Source organism: Chiloscyllium plagiosum, unplaced genomic scaffold (genome assembly GCF_037043375.1).
Source record: "Chiloscyllium plagiosum isolate Xiang-an unplaced genomic scaffold, Cpla_swu_hap1 HiC_scaffold_29, whole genome shotgun sequence".
NCBI classification, from domain to species: domain Eukaryota; kingdom Metazoa; phylum Chordata; class Chondrichthyes; order Orectolobiformes; family Hemiscylliidae; genus Chiloscyllium; species Chiloscyllium plagiosum.
This window is the reverse complement of record NW_028270167.1, coordinates 34,088,722-34,105,649: the sequence shown is the minus strand read 5'-3', so window position 1 is coordinate 34,105,649 and position 16,928 is coordinate 34,088,722. Positions and strand designations below refer to the sequence as shown.

The 16,928-nt window shown below is 43.2% G+C and overlaps 1 protein-coding gene across 1 annotated transcript in view; it reads right to left on the bottom strand.

The window, feature by feature from the left end:
• Nucleotides 1–16,928, bottom strand: part of LOC148142281 (uncharacterized) — a 59,206-nt gene that overhangs the window by 15,662 nt on the left and 26,616 nt on the right. Inside the window, exon 6 of the mRNA XM_087976564.1 lies at nucleotides 16,651–16,686. Within this exon, the coding sequence (XP_087832690.1) occupies nucleotides 16,651–16,686 (36 nt within the window). The remainder of the gene's footprint in view (nucleotides 1–16,650; nucleotides 16,687–16,928) is intronic.

The following is a 16,928-nucleotide window of genomic DNA, read 5'->3' as shown; positions in this document are numbered from 1 at the left end:
TTTTAAAACAGACAAAAACGTATTCACAAAATTAGAACAATTAAACACTAAAACAGAATAAAGAACCCCTACACAACTCAACCTATCCAACTACATTTAATTATGCTGTTCCGAATATACACAACAGTCCCAATCAGCAACCCCCCTTTAAAACCCAGTATAAATGGAACACATGCTTACAGGTTGAAGTTGAAGGGCAGCAAAGAGAGAGAGAGTTTCCACACAGCTCCCTGTTGAAATTTTCACCAGGTCAGACTGAACTAAAACTGCTCAGCTCAGCTAGAGAGCTGACCGCTTCCCTTTCGTTATACAGGTCACTTCTAAAACATGACCACTTTGGCCTGAAGTCTCATCTGTTTCCATATAAACAAAAGGCCTCTGAAAATCCTTTTCATACCAAGCTAGACTGATTGAAGCCTGGCCTGGTTTATTACTCCTCTAAAAAAAACCAAGGACAGAGTAACCTTGAGCCAGGGGACAGCTTTTAGAAAAAAACAAGGGATTAGCTTTGTGACACAAGGGAAAGGCCAGGATAAAAAAAAAGTCCCAAAGATACATTGTAATATGGTGACTCTCATTGGGAATGGAGTATCATTTTGTAAAGATATCGTCATTTTAAACAATCATCTCTCTGATCAGGGCATTTCAGTTGCAAGGACAAGAATAAAGCTCCAGAAACTATACTTCCGTTGTGTCAAACGATGATAGAGCCCTGTTTGGAAGGAGTGCTATATTTACCATATCATCCATCATTGCCTAACATCCTGTCATTGCTGAACAGTCGACTATCAGGTGTGAAAGAGCCCTCAGACAGTTGTTAACATTAATTTTTATTAAACAACAGGAAAAGCGAAGAAGGAAAGACAAACAAAAATGCTGGGGCTGCTTGACTTTCAAGTAACAGCAAACTTACAGTCAACGAATCAAAAACGGAAAGCACTGGAGAAACTCAGCAGGTCTGGCAGATCTTTGGAGAGAAAGCAGAATTAATGTTTCGGGTCCAGTGACCCTGCTGAGTTTTGCCAGCAATTTCTCTCTTTGTTTTGGATTTCCAGCCTCTGCAGTTCTGGCCTCCCAGCAACCATCCTTATAACGAGTCTAGCCTTTGAAATGAAACAGGAACTTGGGAATTTTCAAGGAAATAGCACCTTGGCAAGTTCTGGGGTACTTGGCACTAATGGGTAAAATGTAGTACTGATGATTAGAGGTAACTTCTACATTGGTCGAACGGAACAATTGATGACATCAGCCACATTGTGATAGGGCCCTTCCAATGTATCAGGGTATATGGTCCATAATGCCCTGTACCTGGGTGATGCCAGCTTTGTTGGCTGTAACACCAACTTTGCCACAGGGAAATGAGATGAGGCAGTGTGATCTGACACAAACTGTATCGGTAGCAGCCATGGTATATTTGTGGGTTGAGGAGTGAGAGATCCCATACAGGATACCCTGCCACTTTGACAGTCACTGGGATGAGAGGCCCACCTGACGCTGTGCAGTGCCCTCAAAGCCCATGCACGGCAGCGACTTCTGAAACTGAATCAATATGTCCACATGTAGATCAGTGTGCACGGAAAGTCCGAGTATCTGGTCAGCGACATGGCCACACAGCTTCGAGGGAATTCTGAGGGCCACCCAACCCTTCAGATCACAAATCCTGCTGCAGTGGGTCTCGTGGATCAGGGAGGGTGAGTTGGGACATTCTCCCTCTTCAGCAGCAAGGTATCTCACTCATCCGCATGGAACTGGCATCAAGGATGGTCGATTAAGGACCTCCTCCATATCCTGAGGGGAACCTTCTGCTGAAACCTCTTCACATGGAGGTTGGGGAGCTGCTGCCAGGGGTTATTGCTGGTCTTGGTCTTCCTGATCCATTTCTGTGTGCCTTTGGACATGCCTATGATATTCCCTGCTCTGGTTGGTACTGGTGGTGGGATCATTCCAATGAACCCTTGTGGGGAAAATTAGAAATTAAATAGCTCCTAGTTAAGGTGAGCAGTTAAGAGTCACAGGAACAACAGTTTAGTGTAGTCACCAATGGAGTGGGACATAGCAGGCTGTGACAAAGAGGATCAATGGATGCCTCTATGTGAACTACTGACACACTGGAGCTTATGCTGATGACTATAGCACAACTCGTCACACAAATACAATGGGAAAATGTCTGGCCTGATTACTGTAACCACGTGCCTCCAAACCCCATATTATCTGTGAAAGGCAGCATTCTAACTAAGAGCATGTTGTGATATAGCTCCAGTTCAATGTGAGAAGAAAACAGCTCTGCAGTTTCACAGCAATAACTCTTATCAATTTGTAATGATCAGTGACATAGTCAGGATTGCATGTGGACAAGTTTTGTAATTTATGTAGTTAGTCAGTGCATAAGGTGCATTTGCAGAAGAGGTCTTTAAACTAGAAGCTGAGATTGTCTGCTTAATGTAGTTGCCCCTTGAAGATCCTTGTATTATTCACAGGTGGAGCCCATTCCTCCAGAGTCAATCTGCCGACTTTGAGTCTGGTGGCAGCCTTTTCTGATTTTCATTGTAAGATTCAGAATTGTGCGAGTTGGAAAGCTTCAATCATGCTCGAAATGGAGTGAGTTACAGGTTTCACCTGGAATTCTAGACGCCTAGAACCATTGATGACTCTCCTTCCTGAAGTACCTTGTGCCCTCCCATTCTCTATGATCACCCACCTGACATGCAGACTTACTCCCTGTCCCTGTGATTGTCCGCTCTGGATTCCAGCATATTGCCCCTTAGTTGACATCCTCAACTTCCCCAACACAACACTAGATAACCCTTTCCACTTGACGTTTAGAACACAAATCCTCATTGCTGACTGTGGCCTATTCCCCTGAAGGGCATGGTGGAAGACAACCGCAATTGAAGATGGATTAGACCTCTGACTGACCTGTCTGTAATTCCTTGACTGATGTATCAGTAATCCCTGGACTCACTGGACCTGACCTGCAGACTGACACTGCAATCCCCAGAATGTATTGCGATGGGATTCCTGGACCCTAATCGCTCCAACCTGCTGACTGACAGTGACCAACCCTCTGGAGAGAGATTCGACGATACCCTTGACTGACAGTGGTGGTACCCTGGCCCCTTGAACTGACCAGTGCCATCACTGCTCACCTCGTATTTTAAGACCTGGCCATTTGGTTAAGGAACATGCAGTGTGATGGCGGTATAACCATGTTATAGGTGTGTCAATGGTGCTATCCAGCAAAAAATCCACTGTCTTGACTGCTCAGCACTGGCAAACATGGCAAGCTGCCTGGCCTTCTGACTGAACTAAAATGTAAGATGAGAATACTATGAGCTTGTAGGTTCTGAGTAAAGGCCAAGCAAGGCAAAGCAGGGATGCTGTGAGCATCCAAACAAATGAAAAGTGAATGCCAAAAGACCAAGACCCAGAATGCATCCTGTTGGGAGACATGAGCTGCGTGCCTGTCCCTGTGTGCAAAGCGACCAGGCTGCAGCATTGCAATGGGAGGTGTGGGTGAGTGAAAGTGCATTTGTGAAGAACTGCACTGTACTCAGAGTTTACCCGAGATGTGCCATGATGATATGGTGAGGCTGGTGTGTGTCCCAGTGCCAACCTCTGTGAATGGAGAGTGCAGGCATCTAGTGCCCAGCGAGTGTACCACAGGTTTTGGGGAAGAGACAGATGTGTGGATAAGATGGTAGTGACCTTCAGCTGCTAATGACTTTCAACTCAGGAAACTGGTATTGTCTCATTTCTCAATGATACCTGGGAAAATACCAACATGTATCTAAATGAGACAAGATTAGGTGTTAGTGAGATGTGAATACATGCAAGTGGATGAGAATCTCAGCTTGACATTAAAATCCTCAGGCAAAAAAATCTAACTATTTTTCACCTCAACCTTGAGAGTCATTATTAGTCTCACTGTATATTTCCACCTTCCTTATCATTGTCCATATCATTCAGACACTGGGTTAGTCACACAGCTAGATATACTCAGAAACTCTCCCATTGAAACTGAAAGTTAATTTAAAGTTATTTTAGACCGACTTTGCTGGATATCTCAACATATATATTAAAACGTCCCACAAACCGAATTCTCAGTTTTAAGTAAAAATGAAATTTGCTATGAAAGCTCAACAGGTCTAGCAGCAACTGTGGAGAGATAAATGTTTCGGCTTGAATGAGTTGAGTACTCAATTAATACTGAAGGAGAGTCATCGTGGACTTCAGACATTAACTCAATTTCTCTCTCCACAGATAATGCCAGATTTGCTGGGTTTCTCCAACATTTTGTGCTTTTAGTTCAGATCTCCAGGATCTGCAGTATTTGCTCTTAAGTAAATTTTAAATTCTGCTTTAATTTTAGGAAGAACATATTTCTCAAATTCTGAAGAATCACGTAAACAAATCATCTATCGCCATTGTAAAGTTGTCCTTTTTGATGCCAATGAAATATCTTAACATTGCTTTTCCAGGTATGGTAGAGTCTGCTCTAACATTTGGATCATCCAATTGTTCTTTCAAACCCTGAGTATCCCGCTTGCTTTTTTTTAGCCTTATGTGCTCTCATCTGCAAGGGGTTTGTCAGCACAAGCTGAACCACTGACAACACTGGATGCCCATTACCTAATACCCCATGCTAAACTCCATAAAATGTCCACAGCCTGAGTTTTCATTTAGGAGTTGGAAGTACAGAGTCATGAAAGTTTCTGACTACGGAAAACCTAACTTGGGCAGAAGTGTCTTGGACAGTCTATTTTTTGTTCTCGGAAACATGGGGGTAATGGGAACCTGACCTAAGTTCCCTGAATGGTTTCAGGGCTAACTGCAAAGGCTGCTGGGTGTAGAGGTGGGTCAAGTGAAACACTATCCTGATCGGAGACTTTATAAGAAAGCAATTAAACAAAAAAGAGCCCTCACCGATTACACCCTCTCACCTCCCCCCTTCCCATATTCCCTATGTTCTAAAGTCAACTCATGCCACCTCATGACCCACCCCGCAATATCCCATGGCCCTTCATTCCTTTTATGAACATTAATATTGTCACTGTCCAACCCTGTTCAATTGCACTGTTTTCATTGAATCCTTTATCACAAAATACGAGGAGTTGAGGTACAGGACCAGCCTTTCATAACACATCAACATATTCAGAATTAAATCCCCTCTTGGGCGAAGGTAAAAGTTGTTGTGTAAGGGTTTCAGGATCCGACGAACTTCGCAATTATGTCATGGAGATGATCCTCACAGGGTATAAATAGTACAATGTGAATGGAATTAAATAGGAAGAGAAAATAGAAATGCGCTCAGCCAAAACTTGAAGAAATGCGTTCGGCCATGTGAATATTAGAAATATGTGCAGAGAAACATGTGGAATAGGCTGGCTAACATTGGGTGGTGGAGTTTGTGGAATTGTGTGACAATAACTTAGTAAAATTAGGGCCTGGTATATCTGTGAATGCCACATATTGTAATTTTTAGTCAGAATGTATAACAGGAAGTGTGATATAAGAAGCTCAAGCCCAAAGACAATTCTTGACCAGTCTGTCCTGAACACAAACTCATTGATGTGAATATAAAGCACATGACAAAAAAATGGTGGCCTTGATAGGATCTATTGTCTAGAAAATCATGTGATCAAGAAACAGTCCCAAAATTGTTTGGAGAAGACAACCGCTCCTAAAATCAGTATTTTTCCACAGAAAAGCAGGAACCAGCAGCTAAAAATATCTACTGAACAGCAACTGTGAAACAAAAAAACCCTCTGAATTGAAATCTCCTGCAGAGAAATCACCAAAATCAACTGTAAGTCTGGTGAAAAGCTTTTCATAGCTAGTAATGGAGGTAATAAGCATAGCAGTGGAGGCATTAAAAGGGAATAAATCCCGTTCATGTACCCAACAAAAGATGCCAATTACTGGGGACTGGAAGCAAATTTAATCCCTTAGAGGAAAGAAACAAAAACTTTATTTTCACCAAAAAACCTGGCTGAGCAAAGAATTAAGACTTCTAACTATGATTTTTAACAATTTCTAAATTATTTACTTGACAAAGCTAACAACAAGCAATGTAAGAAAATTTTTCAGAAATAGGTAAATTGATGCAAAAATTTGGGAATAAAAATCGTTTATTGGAATTCAAAACTTCAGACTCCTAACAGCGAAGTTAGTTACATTTGTCTTATTTCAGCAAGAAACGCAAATTTTATTCAGGGTCGAAGGCATCTTATCAATTTTAATTGCTTAACAAGACCAAATCGATGATAAAGGAAAAGACCATGAATCTGATCGTGTGGTGTTGACTTCGGTGTGAAAGTACCTCAGAAGCAGAGAAAATTGGCACGAGCGACATCTCAGCAGCCATCTTTCATACAGTCAAAATATCATTGAAGCTTATTGATTGATGCCATTTTGAGAAAGTTTCTACCCACAGATCTTTTACACATCCTTCAGCCAGCTTGGAGAAGACACATCTTCCTTCATCTCTATGAAGACACCATATTGGTAAAGGAAAACCAGACTTTATATTGAAAACAGCATTTAGAACAGAAGAAACTTCACTATCATGAGGATTTCACACTTAATGTGAAACTTTCATCATTGTTGTATGAGTAAAACTGAAAGCTGTTGAAGTTTCTTCTGTTTTATAGTTTTACTGGTCCAACAATGAAAATTCACAATCAGTGTGAAATCCTCATGCTACAGTATCTAGTCACAAGTGTGGTTCCAAAACCACATGCCAGCGGAGACAAAACAGTCCATCCTCACATAGCCAATTGCAGGAAAAGCTGTCACTTCTCGATGATTTGTTACAGGCTAAAGAACAATAGCTAGCATCAAAGCAAATGGTTTCCTAGCCAATGTGTGCACGTTTGCCTTGGAACCTTGAAGATCAGATCTTTATTGCCAAGGTGAATAACAATCTATGGACAAACATCATCACTCATTTCTCAGAGAATTACCACTATTTCTCAATTCAGATGTGATTCATGAAGAAAAGACAAACCAACTTCCCCACACTTTCCTATAATTATATCAGCACAAGACCTTCAGAAAGTATTGCTGACCTAATGGGAGCAGCAGGGGAAAAGAAGACTTACCAACTTGACCCTAAGGTGTTTCTTTACCATACCTTGACACACCAATTGACACAGATGAATCAAGTCAAACTCTTGTGGCAAAGTGGTAGAGATAAGAAATAATGTACAGTAAATGTTATAAAAAGTATCCTAGGTAACTCATTTAATAATGTATGTAAACATTTATCAATGGTCATGACAGAGGAAGAAAGCTTGGGGAATGGTGCTGTGTAAGGGCCATGGGTGTCATGGAGTTGTTCCTCACTGGGTATAAATAGCAGTGTGGGTAGGTTGGAAATGGGAGAGAAAAATAAACAGTGCTAAACATAAGCCTTCCAGTCAGGTGAGTGTGAAAAAACACGTGCAGTTAAATGAGTAGATGAATGAGAATTAGGCAGTTGAGTTCATGAAATAGTTTTGTAATAATGTAACAGTAAGATTAGAGTCTGGTCTATCTCTGGAAAACAAGCATTCATCTGAATGTAATATAAACTGTGTTACAAAGAAATCCCGATCTAAACAAGATGTCTACCCTGTCTTCTCAACCAGGCTATCTGGAAAGGTTGAGGGAGGTAATGGCCTAATGGTGTTATCACTAGATTATTAGTCTAGTGACCCAGCTAATGTTCTGGGGACCTGTTCAAATCCTGCCGTGGAAGTTGAATCCAATATTAAACAATCTGGAACAAAGAATGTACCGATGACCAAGAAATGATTATTGTTGGAAAACCCCATCTGGTTCACTAATGTCCTTCAGGGAAAGAAATCTGCCATCTTCACCCTGGTGTGGTTTACATGTGACTTGAGATTTGCAGCAATGTGGTTGACTCTCATAGTGCTCTCTGAAATGGCCTAGCAAGCCATTCTGTTATATCTATTGCTACAAAGTCTCAAAGAAATGAAACTGGACAGATCACCTGACATCGAGCTAGGCACTAGAAAAGACAATGGCAGAAACAGCCCAACAGACCCTGCAAAGTCCTCCTTTCTAACACCTGGGACTAATACATGGCCGTGACAGAATCAGTAAGAGTGACCTCCACATAGTCCTTGTGGAGACAAAGTCCTGCCTTCACAGTAAGAGTAGCCTCCATAGTGTTGTGTGGCACTATCACTTACTAAATGGGAGTCTTCAAATAGATCTCACAACTTAAGACAGGCATCCATGAGACGCTGTGGGTCATCAACATCAGTAGGATCGTGCCCCAGCACAGCCTGCAATCTCACAGCCGGCATATCCACCACTCAATCATTACCATCAGGCCAGGGGAATCAACCCTGGTTCAATGGCAATTGAAGGAAGGCATGCCAGGATGCAGCAACAGGTATATCTGAAAATAAGACAAAGCTACCAAACAGGATAACTTGAATGCCAAATAGCATAAGCAGCAAGTAATAGACAGAGCTAGGTGACTCCACAACCAATAAGTCAGATCTAAGCTCTGCAGTCCTTTCACATCCAGTCACGAATGGTGGTGGACAATTCATTAACTCACTGGAAGAGGCTCCACAATTTTGGGAGAGCCAGCAAAAGGTAAGGCTGAAGCTCTCACAGCAATCTTCAGTGTTGAGTGGATGATCCATCTCGGCCTCCTCCAGTGGTCCCCAGCATCACAGATACTCATCTTCAGCCAATTCTATTCACTCCACATGATGGCAAGTAAAGGCCATGGGTTCTGACAACATTCTGGCATTAGTCCTGAAGACTTGTGCTCCAGATCTTGATGCTCCCTAAGTCAAGCTGTTCTAGTACAGCTACAACCCTGGCATCTACCTGACAATGTGGAAAATTGCCCAGGTATGTCCTGTACATAAATAGCAGGACAAATCATCAGTAAAGTGATGGAAGAAGTCCTCAACAGTGCTATCAAGCAGCGCCTGCTCAGCAATGACCTGCTCAGTCTTGCCCAGTGTGGGTTCTGCTAGGGTCACCCAGCTCTTGACCTCATTACAGCCTTGCTTCAAACACAGACAAAAGAGCTGAATTCCAGAGGGCAGGTGAGAGTGACAGCCTTTGACATCAAGGCCACATTTAACTGAGTGTGGTAACAAGGAGTCCGAGAAAAATTGGAATCATTGGGTATCAGGGGTCAAAATCTCATCTGGTTGAAGTCATACCGGACAGATAGGAAGATGGCTGTAGTTATTGGAAGCCAGTCATCTCAGCTCCAAGACATCTCTGCAGGAGTTCCTCAGGGCAGTGTCCTATGTCCCAACAATCTACAGCTGCTTCAGTGACCTTCCCTCCATCATAAGGTCAGATATGGGGATGGTCACTGATGATTGCGTAATATTCAGCACCATTCACGACTCCTCAGATACTGAAGCAGTCCATGTTCAATGCAACAGTATCCAGGCTTGGGCTGGACAAGTTGTAAGTAACATTTGTGCCACACAAGTGCCAAGCTATGATCATCATACAATCTAACCACTGCCCCTTGACATTCAATTGTATTACCATCACTGAATCCCCCATTAACAACATCCTTGGGGTTACCATTGACCAGAAATTCAATTGGATTTACCATAAACACTGCGGCTACAAGAGCAGGTCAAAGGCTAGGAATACTGTGGCAAGTGGGCGGCATGGTGGCACAGTGGTTAGCATTGCTGCCTCAAAGCGCCAGAGACCCGGGTTCAATTCCCGCCTCAGGCGACTGACTGTGGAGTTTGCACATTCTCCCCATGTCTGCGTGGGTTTCCTCCGGGTGCTCCGGTTTCCTCCCACAGTCCAAAGATATGCAGGTTAGGTGAATTGACCATGCTAAATTGCCCATAGTGTTAGGTGCAGGGGTAAATGTAGGGGAATGGGTCTGGGTGGGTGCGCTTTGGAAGGTCAGTGTGGACTTGTTGGGCCGAAGGGCCTGTTTCCACACTGTAAGTAATCTAAAGTAACACATCTCCTGCCTCCCCAAAGCCGGTCCATCATAATACAAGGCGCAAGTCAAGAATGTGATGGCCTACTCCCTACTTGTCTGGACGGGTGCAGCTCCAACAGCACTTAAGAAGCTTGACACCATCCAGGACAAAGCAGCCTGCTTGATTGGCACCACATCCACAAACATCCACTCCCTCACTACCAATGCTCAGGAGCAGCAACGTGTACTGTCAACAAGATGCACTACAGTAATTCACCAAAGATCATCAGACAGCTCCTTGCAAATGTATGAACAGTTCCACCTCGGGCAGCAGATACATGGGAATACCACCACCTTCAAGTTCCCCTCCAAGCCAGTCACCATCCTAACTTGGAAATCTATTCGCTGGGTCAAAATCCTGGAATTCCCTCCCACAGGGCATTGTGGGTCAACCAAAACATGTGGACTGCAGCAGTTCAAGAAGGCAGCTCACCCCACCTTTTCAAGGGCAACTAGGGACAGGCAATAAATGTTGGCCCAGATAGTGATGTGCAAGTCCCACAACTGAATTTTAAAAAGTGGACATAAAACCACACAATAAAGAAAGGTTGCCATAGCAACTTCTAAATGTTCTCTGAGACCTCAGCTTTGGTGAGAAACAATCGGACTGTGTGTAAAACATTCAAATGTGCAAAAGAAAACAAACTAATTATAATAACTTCTAGAGCAGGAGCACCATCATCTAACAGAGGAAGCCATTGGAATTTCACAGTATGCTAATTGATCAGGATTATAAATTCTTTACTTGAATTACTACTACATTTTTATAGCGGGAACAAGGACCAGAGGGCTGCGGGGTAAGTAAGGTAATATATTTGGGTGGTTGCTTTACCCAAAACACTACTAAGGTAGTGTTTCTACCCATCCTCCTCCTCTAAAGGTGGGTCTGTGCGCCAGATTGGTAACTAGTTTTTGTTATATTTTTCAGGAGTCTCTTTGGGAATTTAGAATAGTGGGAATGACAGTTAGGGCAGCTGACTGTTCCTCCTGCAGAACGTGGGAGGTAAGGGTCACCACTAGTGTCCCTGATGACTTCATTTATGGGAAGTGCACCCAACTTCAGCTCCCTTAAAACTGCGTTAGGGAACTGGAGCTGGGGCTGGATGGACTTCGGATCATTCGGGAGGTGGAGGAGGTTATTGAGAGGAATTACAGGGAGGTCGTCATACCTCAGGTACAAGAAAAGGCAGGTGGGTTACAATCGGGGTGGAAAGGGAACAGGCAGGCAGTGCAGGGATCCCCTATGACTGTTCCCCTCAATGACAAGTATACCGTTTTGGACACTGTTGAGAGGGACGACTTACCAGGGGTAGGCCATGGGGTACAGGTCTCTGGCACAGAGTCTGTCCCTGTTGCTCAGAAGGGAAGGGGGGAGAGGAGCACAACTTTAGTCATTGGGGACTCCATAGTTAAGGGGACAGATAGGAGGTTCTGTGGGAACGGGAGAGACTCATTTTTGGTGTGTTGCCTCCCAGGTGCCAGGGTTCATGATGCCTCGGATCATGTTTTCGGGATCCTTGAGGGGGAGGGAGGGGGAGAAGCCCCAAGTCGTGGCCTACATAGGCATAGGTAGGAAAAGGAATGGGGATTTAAGGCACACATTCAGGAAGCTAGGGTGGAAGCTTAGAGCTAAAACAAACAGAGTTGTTATCTCTGGTTTGTTACCCGTGCCATGTCCTAGCGAGGTGAGGAATAGGGAGAGAGAGGAGTTGAACACGTGGCTACAGGGATGGTGCAGGAGGGAGGGATTCAGATACCTGAATAATTGGGGCTCATTTTGGGATAGGTGGGACTTCTACAAACAGGATGGTCTACACCTGAACCAGAGGGGTACCAGTGTCCTGGGGTGGGGGGGGGGGGGGGGGGAAGAGATTTCCTAATGTTCTTCAGGAGGGTTTAAACTAATTCAGCAGGGGAATGGGAGCATAAATTGTAGCTTCAGTGTCCAGGAGGTTGAGAGTAGCGAGGTCATAAATAAGGTTTCAAGGTCACGGGAACATACCAGCAGGCAGGCAGGAGCATCCAGAATAAGGTGGGTGAACTTACAGCATGGGTTGATACCTGGGACTTTGATGCTGTGGCCATTTCAGAGACATGGACAGAGCAGGGACAGGAATGATTGTTGCAGGTTCTGGGGTTTAGATGTTTCAGTAAGACCAGGGAAGGTGGAAAGAGAGGGGAAGGTGTGGCATTGTTAATCGAGAACAAAATTAATGGTAGCAGAAAGGAGTTTGAGGACACATCTACTGATTTAGTTTGGGCTGAGGTTAGAAACAGGAAAGGAGAGGTCACCCTGTTGGGAGATTTCTATAGGCCTCAGAATAGTTCCAGAGATGTAGAAGAAAGGATACCAAAGATTATTCTGGATAGGAGCGATTGTAACAGGGTAATTGTATTGGGGTCTTCAACTTTCCAAATACTGACTGGAAATCCTATAGTTTGAGTACTTTAGATGGGTCAGTTTTTGTCCAATGTGTGCAGGAGGGTTTCCTGACACAGTATGTAGACAGACCAACAAGGGGCGAGGCCACATTGGATTTGGTACTGGTAATGAACCAGGCCAGGTGTTAGATTTGGAGGTCGGTGAGCGCTTTGATGATCGTGACCACAATTGGGTTACGTTTACTTTAATGATGGAAAGGGATAGGTGTACAATGCAGGACAATAGTTACAACTGGGGGAAAGGCAATTATGATGCGATTAGGCAAGACTTAGGATGCATAGGACGGGGAAGGAAGTTACAAGAGACACACACATGATTGAAATGTGGACCTTATTCAAGGAATGGCTACTGCATATCCTTGATATGAGTGTACCTATCAGGCAGGAAGGAAGTGGTTGAGTGAGGGAGCCATGGTTTACTAAAGAAATTGAATCTCTTGACAAGAGGAAGAAGGCTTATGTAAGGATGAGATATGAAGGCTCAGTTAGGGCACTTGGGAGTTACAAATTAGCCAAGAAGGACATAAAAAGAGAGCTACGAAGAGCCAGGAGGGGACATAAGAAGTTATTGGCAGTCAGGATCAAGGAAGATCTTAAAACTTTCTATAGGTATGTCTGGAATAAAATAATGACAAGAATATGATGAGGGCCAATCAAGGACAGTAGAGGGAAATTGTGTGTGGAGTCAGAGGAGACAGGAGAAGTGCTAAATGAATATTTTTCGTCAGTATTCAAACTGGAAAAAGACATTTTTGTCGAGGAGAATACTGAGAGACAGGCTACTAGACTACACAGGATTGAGGTTCACAAGGAGGTGTTAGCAAATCTGGCAAGTGTGAAAACAGGTAAGTCCCCTGGGCTGGATGGGATTTATCCTAGGATGCTCAGTGAATCGAGGGAGGAGATTGCAGAGCCTTTAGCTTTGATCTTTATGCTGTCATTGTCTACAGCAATAATGCCAGAAGACTGGAGGATAGCAAATGTCCCCTTGTTCAAGAAAGGGAGTAGAGACAACCCTGGTAATTATAGACCAGTGAGCCTTACTGCGGTTGTGGGTAAAGTGTTGGAAAAGGTTATAAGAGATAGGATTAATAATCATCTAGAAAGGAATAAGTTGATTAGGAATAGTCAACACGGCTTTGTGAAGGGTGGGTAGTGCCTCACAATCCTTATTGAGTTCTTTGAGAAAGTGACCAGACAGATGGATGAGGGTAAAGCGGTTGATGTGGTGTATATGGATTTCAGTAAGACATTTGATAAGGTTCCTCACGGTCGGCTATTGGCACAAAATACTTAGTCATGGGATTGAGGGTGATTTAGCGGTTTGGCTCAGAAATTGGCTAGCTGAATGAATACAGAAAGTGGTGGTTGATAGGAAATGTTCATCCTGGAGTTCAGATACTGGTGGTGTACTGCAAGGATCTGTTTTGCGGCCACTGCTATTTGTCATTTTTATAAATGACCTGGATGAGGGCATAGAAGGATGGGTTAATAGATTTGCAGATGACACGAAGGTCAGTGGAGTTGTGGATAGTGCAGAAGGATGTTGCAGGTTACAGAGGGACATAGATAAGCTGCAGAGCTGGGATGAGAGGTGGTAAACTGAGTTTAATGTGGAAAAGTGTGAGGTGATTCATTTTGGAAGGGGTAACAAGAACACAAAGTACTGGGTGAATGGTAAGATTCTTGGCAGTGTAGATGAGCAGAGGGATCTTGGTTTCCATGTACATAGATCCCTGAATGTTGCCACCCAGGTTGATAGGGCTGTTAAGAAGGCAGACAGTGTATCGACTTTAATTGGTAGAGGGATTGAGTTTCAGAATCATGAGGTCATGTTGCAGCTGTACAAAACTCTGGTGCGGCTGCACTTGGAGTATTGTGTGCAGATCTGCTCACTGCATTATAGGAAGGGTGTGGAAGCTTTGGAAAGGGTTCTGAGGAGATTTACTCGGATGTTGCCTGGTATAGAGGGAAGGTCTTATGAGGAAAGGCTGAGGGACTTGAGGCTGTTTTCATTAGAGAGAAGAAGACTGAGAGGTGACATAATTGAGACATATAAGATAATCAGAGGATTAGGTAGGGTGGACAGTGAGAGCCTTTTTCCTCAGGTGGTGATGGCTAGCATGAGGTGACAAAGCTTTGAATAGATATAGGACAGATGCCAGAGGAAGTTTATTTACTCAGAGAGCAGTAAGGATGTAGAACACCCTGTCTGCAACAGTAGTAGACTCATCAACTGTAAGGGCATTTAAATGGTCATTGGATAGGCATATGGATAAGAAGGGAATAGTGTAGGATAGATGGGCTTCAGATTGGTTTCACACATCAGCACAACACCGAGGGCTGAAGGGCCTGTAATGCGCTGTAATGTTCTATGTTCTATCCTTACCAAGGTGGGTTGTCGACTTGAGATCTACCTGATCAGGTAAAATTTTATATGCAGCATTTCAGCGAGCCCTGCATGATTCTACAGATCTGTGCTGAGGCTGTGAGCTAAAGTGAAGTGGCATATCCTCAACACCTTTCTGCAGTGGTTCTGCCTCTGCTGACATTGCCCTGGTCTTTGGATGGGTTGGGATAGAGACACATGATGCAGTGAAAGAAGCTGGTGGAGGAAAGCAGGTGTTACATGCTCACAATGCCTTTAAGTTCCCCACTTGATATCACATCTCAAACTCTGGGAGACGAGGGACTGAAAAAGGGATCCCACGCTGTCACTTACCATCATCTGCTGCAGAAAGGGATGGAATGATAGAAGCTACCTCACGCCAGGCTTTTTTGTCTCGATTGAATTTTAGATAAAATAGAGAGTAGAGTGTCAGTCATTGTGTGGCACTGTACTCAGATAAAGGATATCCACTAGTTAGATAGTGGTGGGGAATGAAGACAGGATGAGGTGGGTGTGATGCTGAATGTTAGGCATGTGTTCTGAGTGGCAACAAGTATTGCTGGATGATTGAAGGAGATGTGTTACATTGAGCAGAAGGGACACTATTGGTGTGTTAGGCCTCAGATGTGTTGATCATCTGTGTGAGTCCATTGTGTTTATTTTTTGCAGTGATGCCATGTCTGTCAATATTTATATCCAAGGTGATGTGCTCCCCTATCCTTTTCAGCCTGATTCTCAAATTGCCAACATGGGAAACAATGCATCCCTGTTGGATCCCACTCAGAGACCAGATGTTCCAGAGGAACAGTGTAGTCCTTTCTCTTCAAGGTTTATTAATCCTTCTCATGTGTGAAAACTGATTTTTCTGTAAGGTATGATTGCAAGTGTGCAACTACCTTTCAATATTTTAAACATTTATTCATGGTATGTGTGAACCTTTGGTTAGGTCAGATGTATTGCCCACCCCTAATTATCCCGAGGGCTGTTCAGAGTCAATCACAATGCTGGAGCCACATGTAGGCCAGATATCGTTGGCTGTGGGTCATTAGTCAAACCAGACATTTGATTTCATTGTCTTTCTAGCATAGCATGTGGGACAAAGTCTATATGTGTCTCTGAGCTGCCTTCAAATCCTACCTACTCTGCAGTTGAGCCCACACAAAAAAATGTCCATGTTTAAATCACACAATTATTTCTATCAGCCATGATGGGTTAATTATTATCCAGTTTTAAAGTCGCCATCATCTTAAGCACATTTGGACAGGAATATCTTTGTCTAATCATTTGTTGCCACTTCAATGATCTACACGGATCAATAAAAGAGGCAAAATCTTCAAGTTAAGAGTCCATTCTGAAAATGATATCACCAGCAAAAAGCTTTCACATGAAAGGCAACTTTGTGATTTAACAGATCTCAATAATCCCCGTTCAATAACTTAATAAATGCTAGTTTAAACTTCACAGAGTTGCATAGCCACCAAAACATGAAGTCTGTTCACTGTAAGCACTGCACCTTCCCACATTCACAATGTAGAGGCTAGATTCGTGGATAAAGATAATTATGGATCTCTGATATTTTTCTTCTGGAACTGGCTGTCACTAGTCTAGGAATTCCAAATCCATAAAAACTACTACCGTTAGTGTGCAGGCAATTCTTAATTCCCCTGCAACAGGAACTAGGACAAATTGGGAGAAAAACAGAGCTAGAAGGAAACACGCAGCAGCATCAAAGATAGCTTTCCCCATATGTCTTAAAGTCACCACTGTAAGTGATAATGAATTCATGATCTTATCTACAGATTACATTGTGTTAGATCCATACCTGAGCGTGTGGGAGTAAATGAGCTACAGATAACATCTACAAAGAGGAGGAAAAGATGAAATAAGGAATTATTTTTAAAACAATACCAAATCTTCCCTCAAACAGAATCACACTACAATAAATATAAAGTGAAATGGTCATTATTTTCAGAAAGTTAATTAATTTCAAATCTTCACCAAGTCCTGAGATCTTTATCTCACCTTTGCCAGCTTCATTTGAAGTTCCATAACAAAACCTCTAAATATGAATTTAAGTGCCAGTCCTTGCCCTGGCCATTT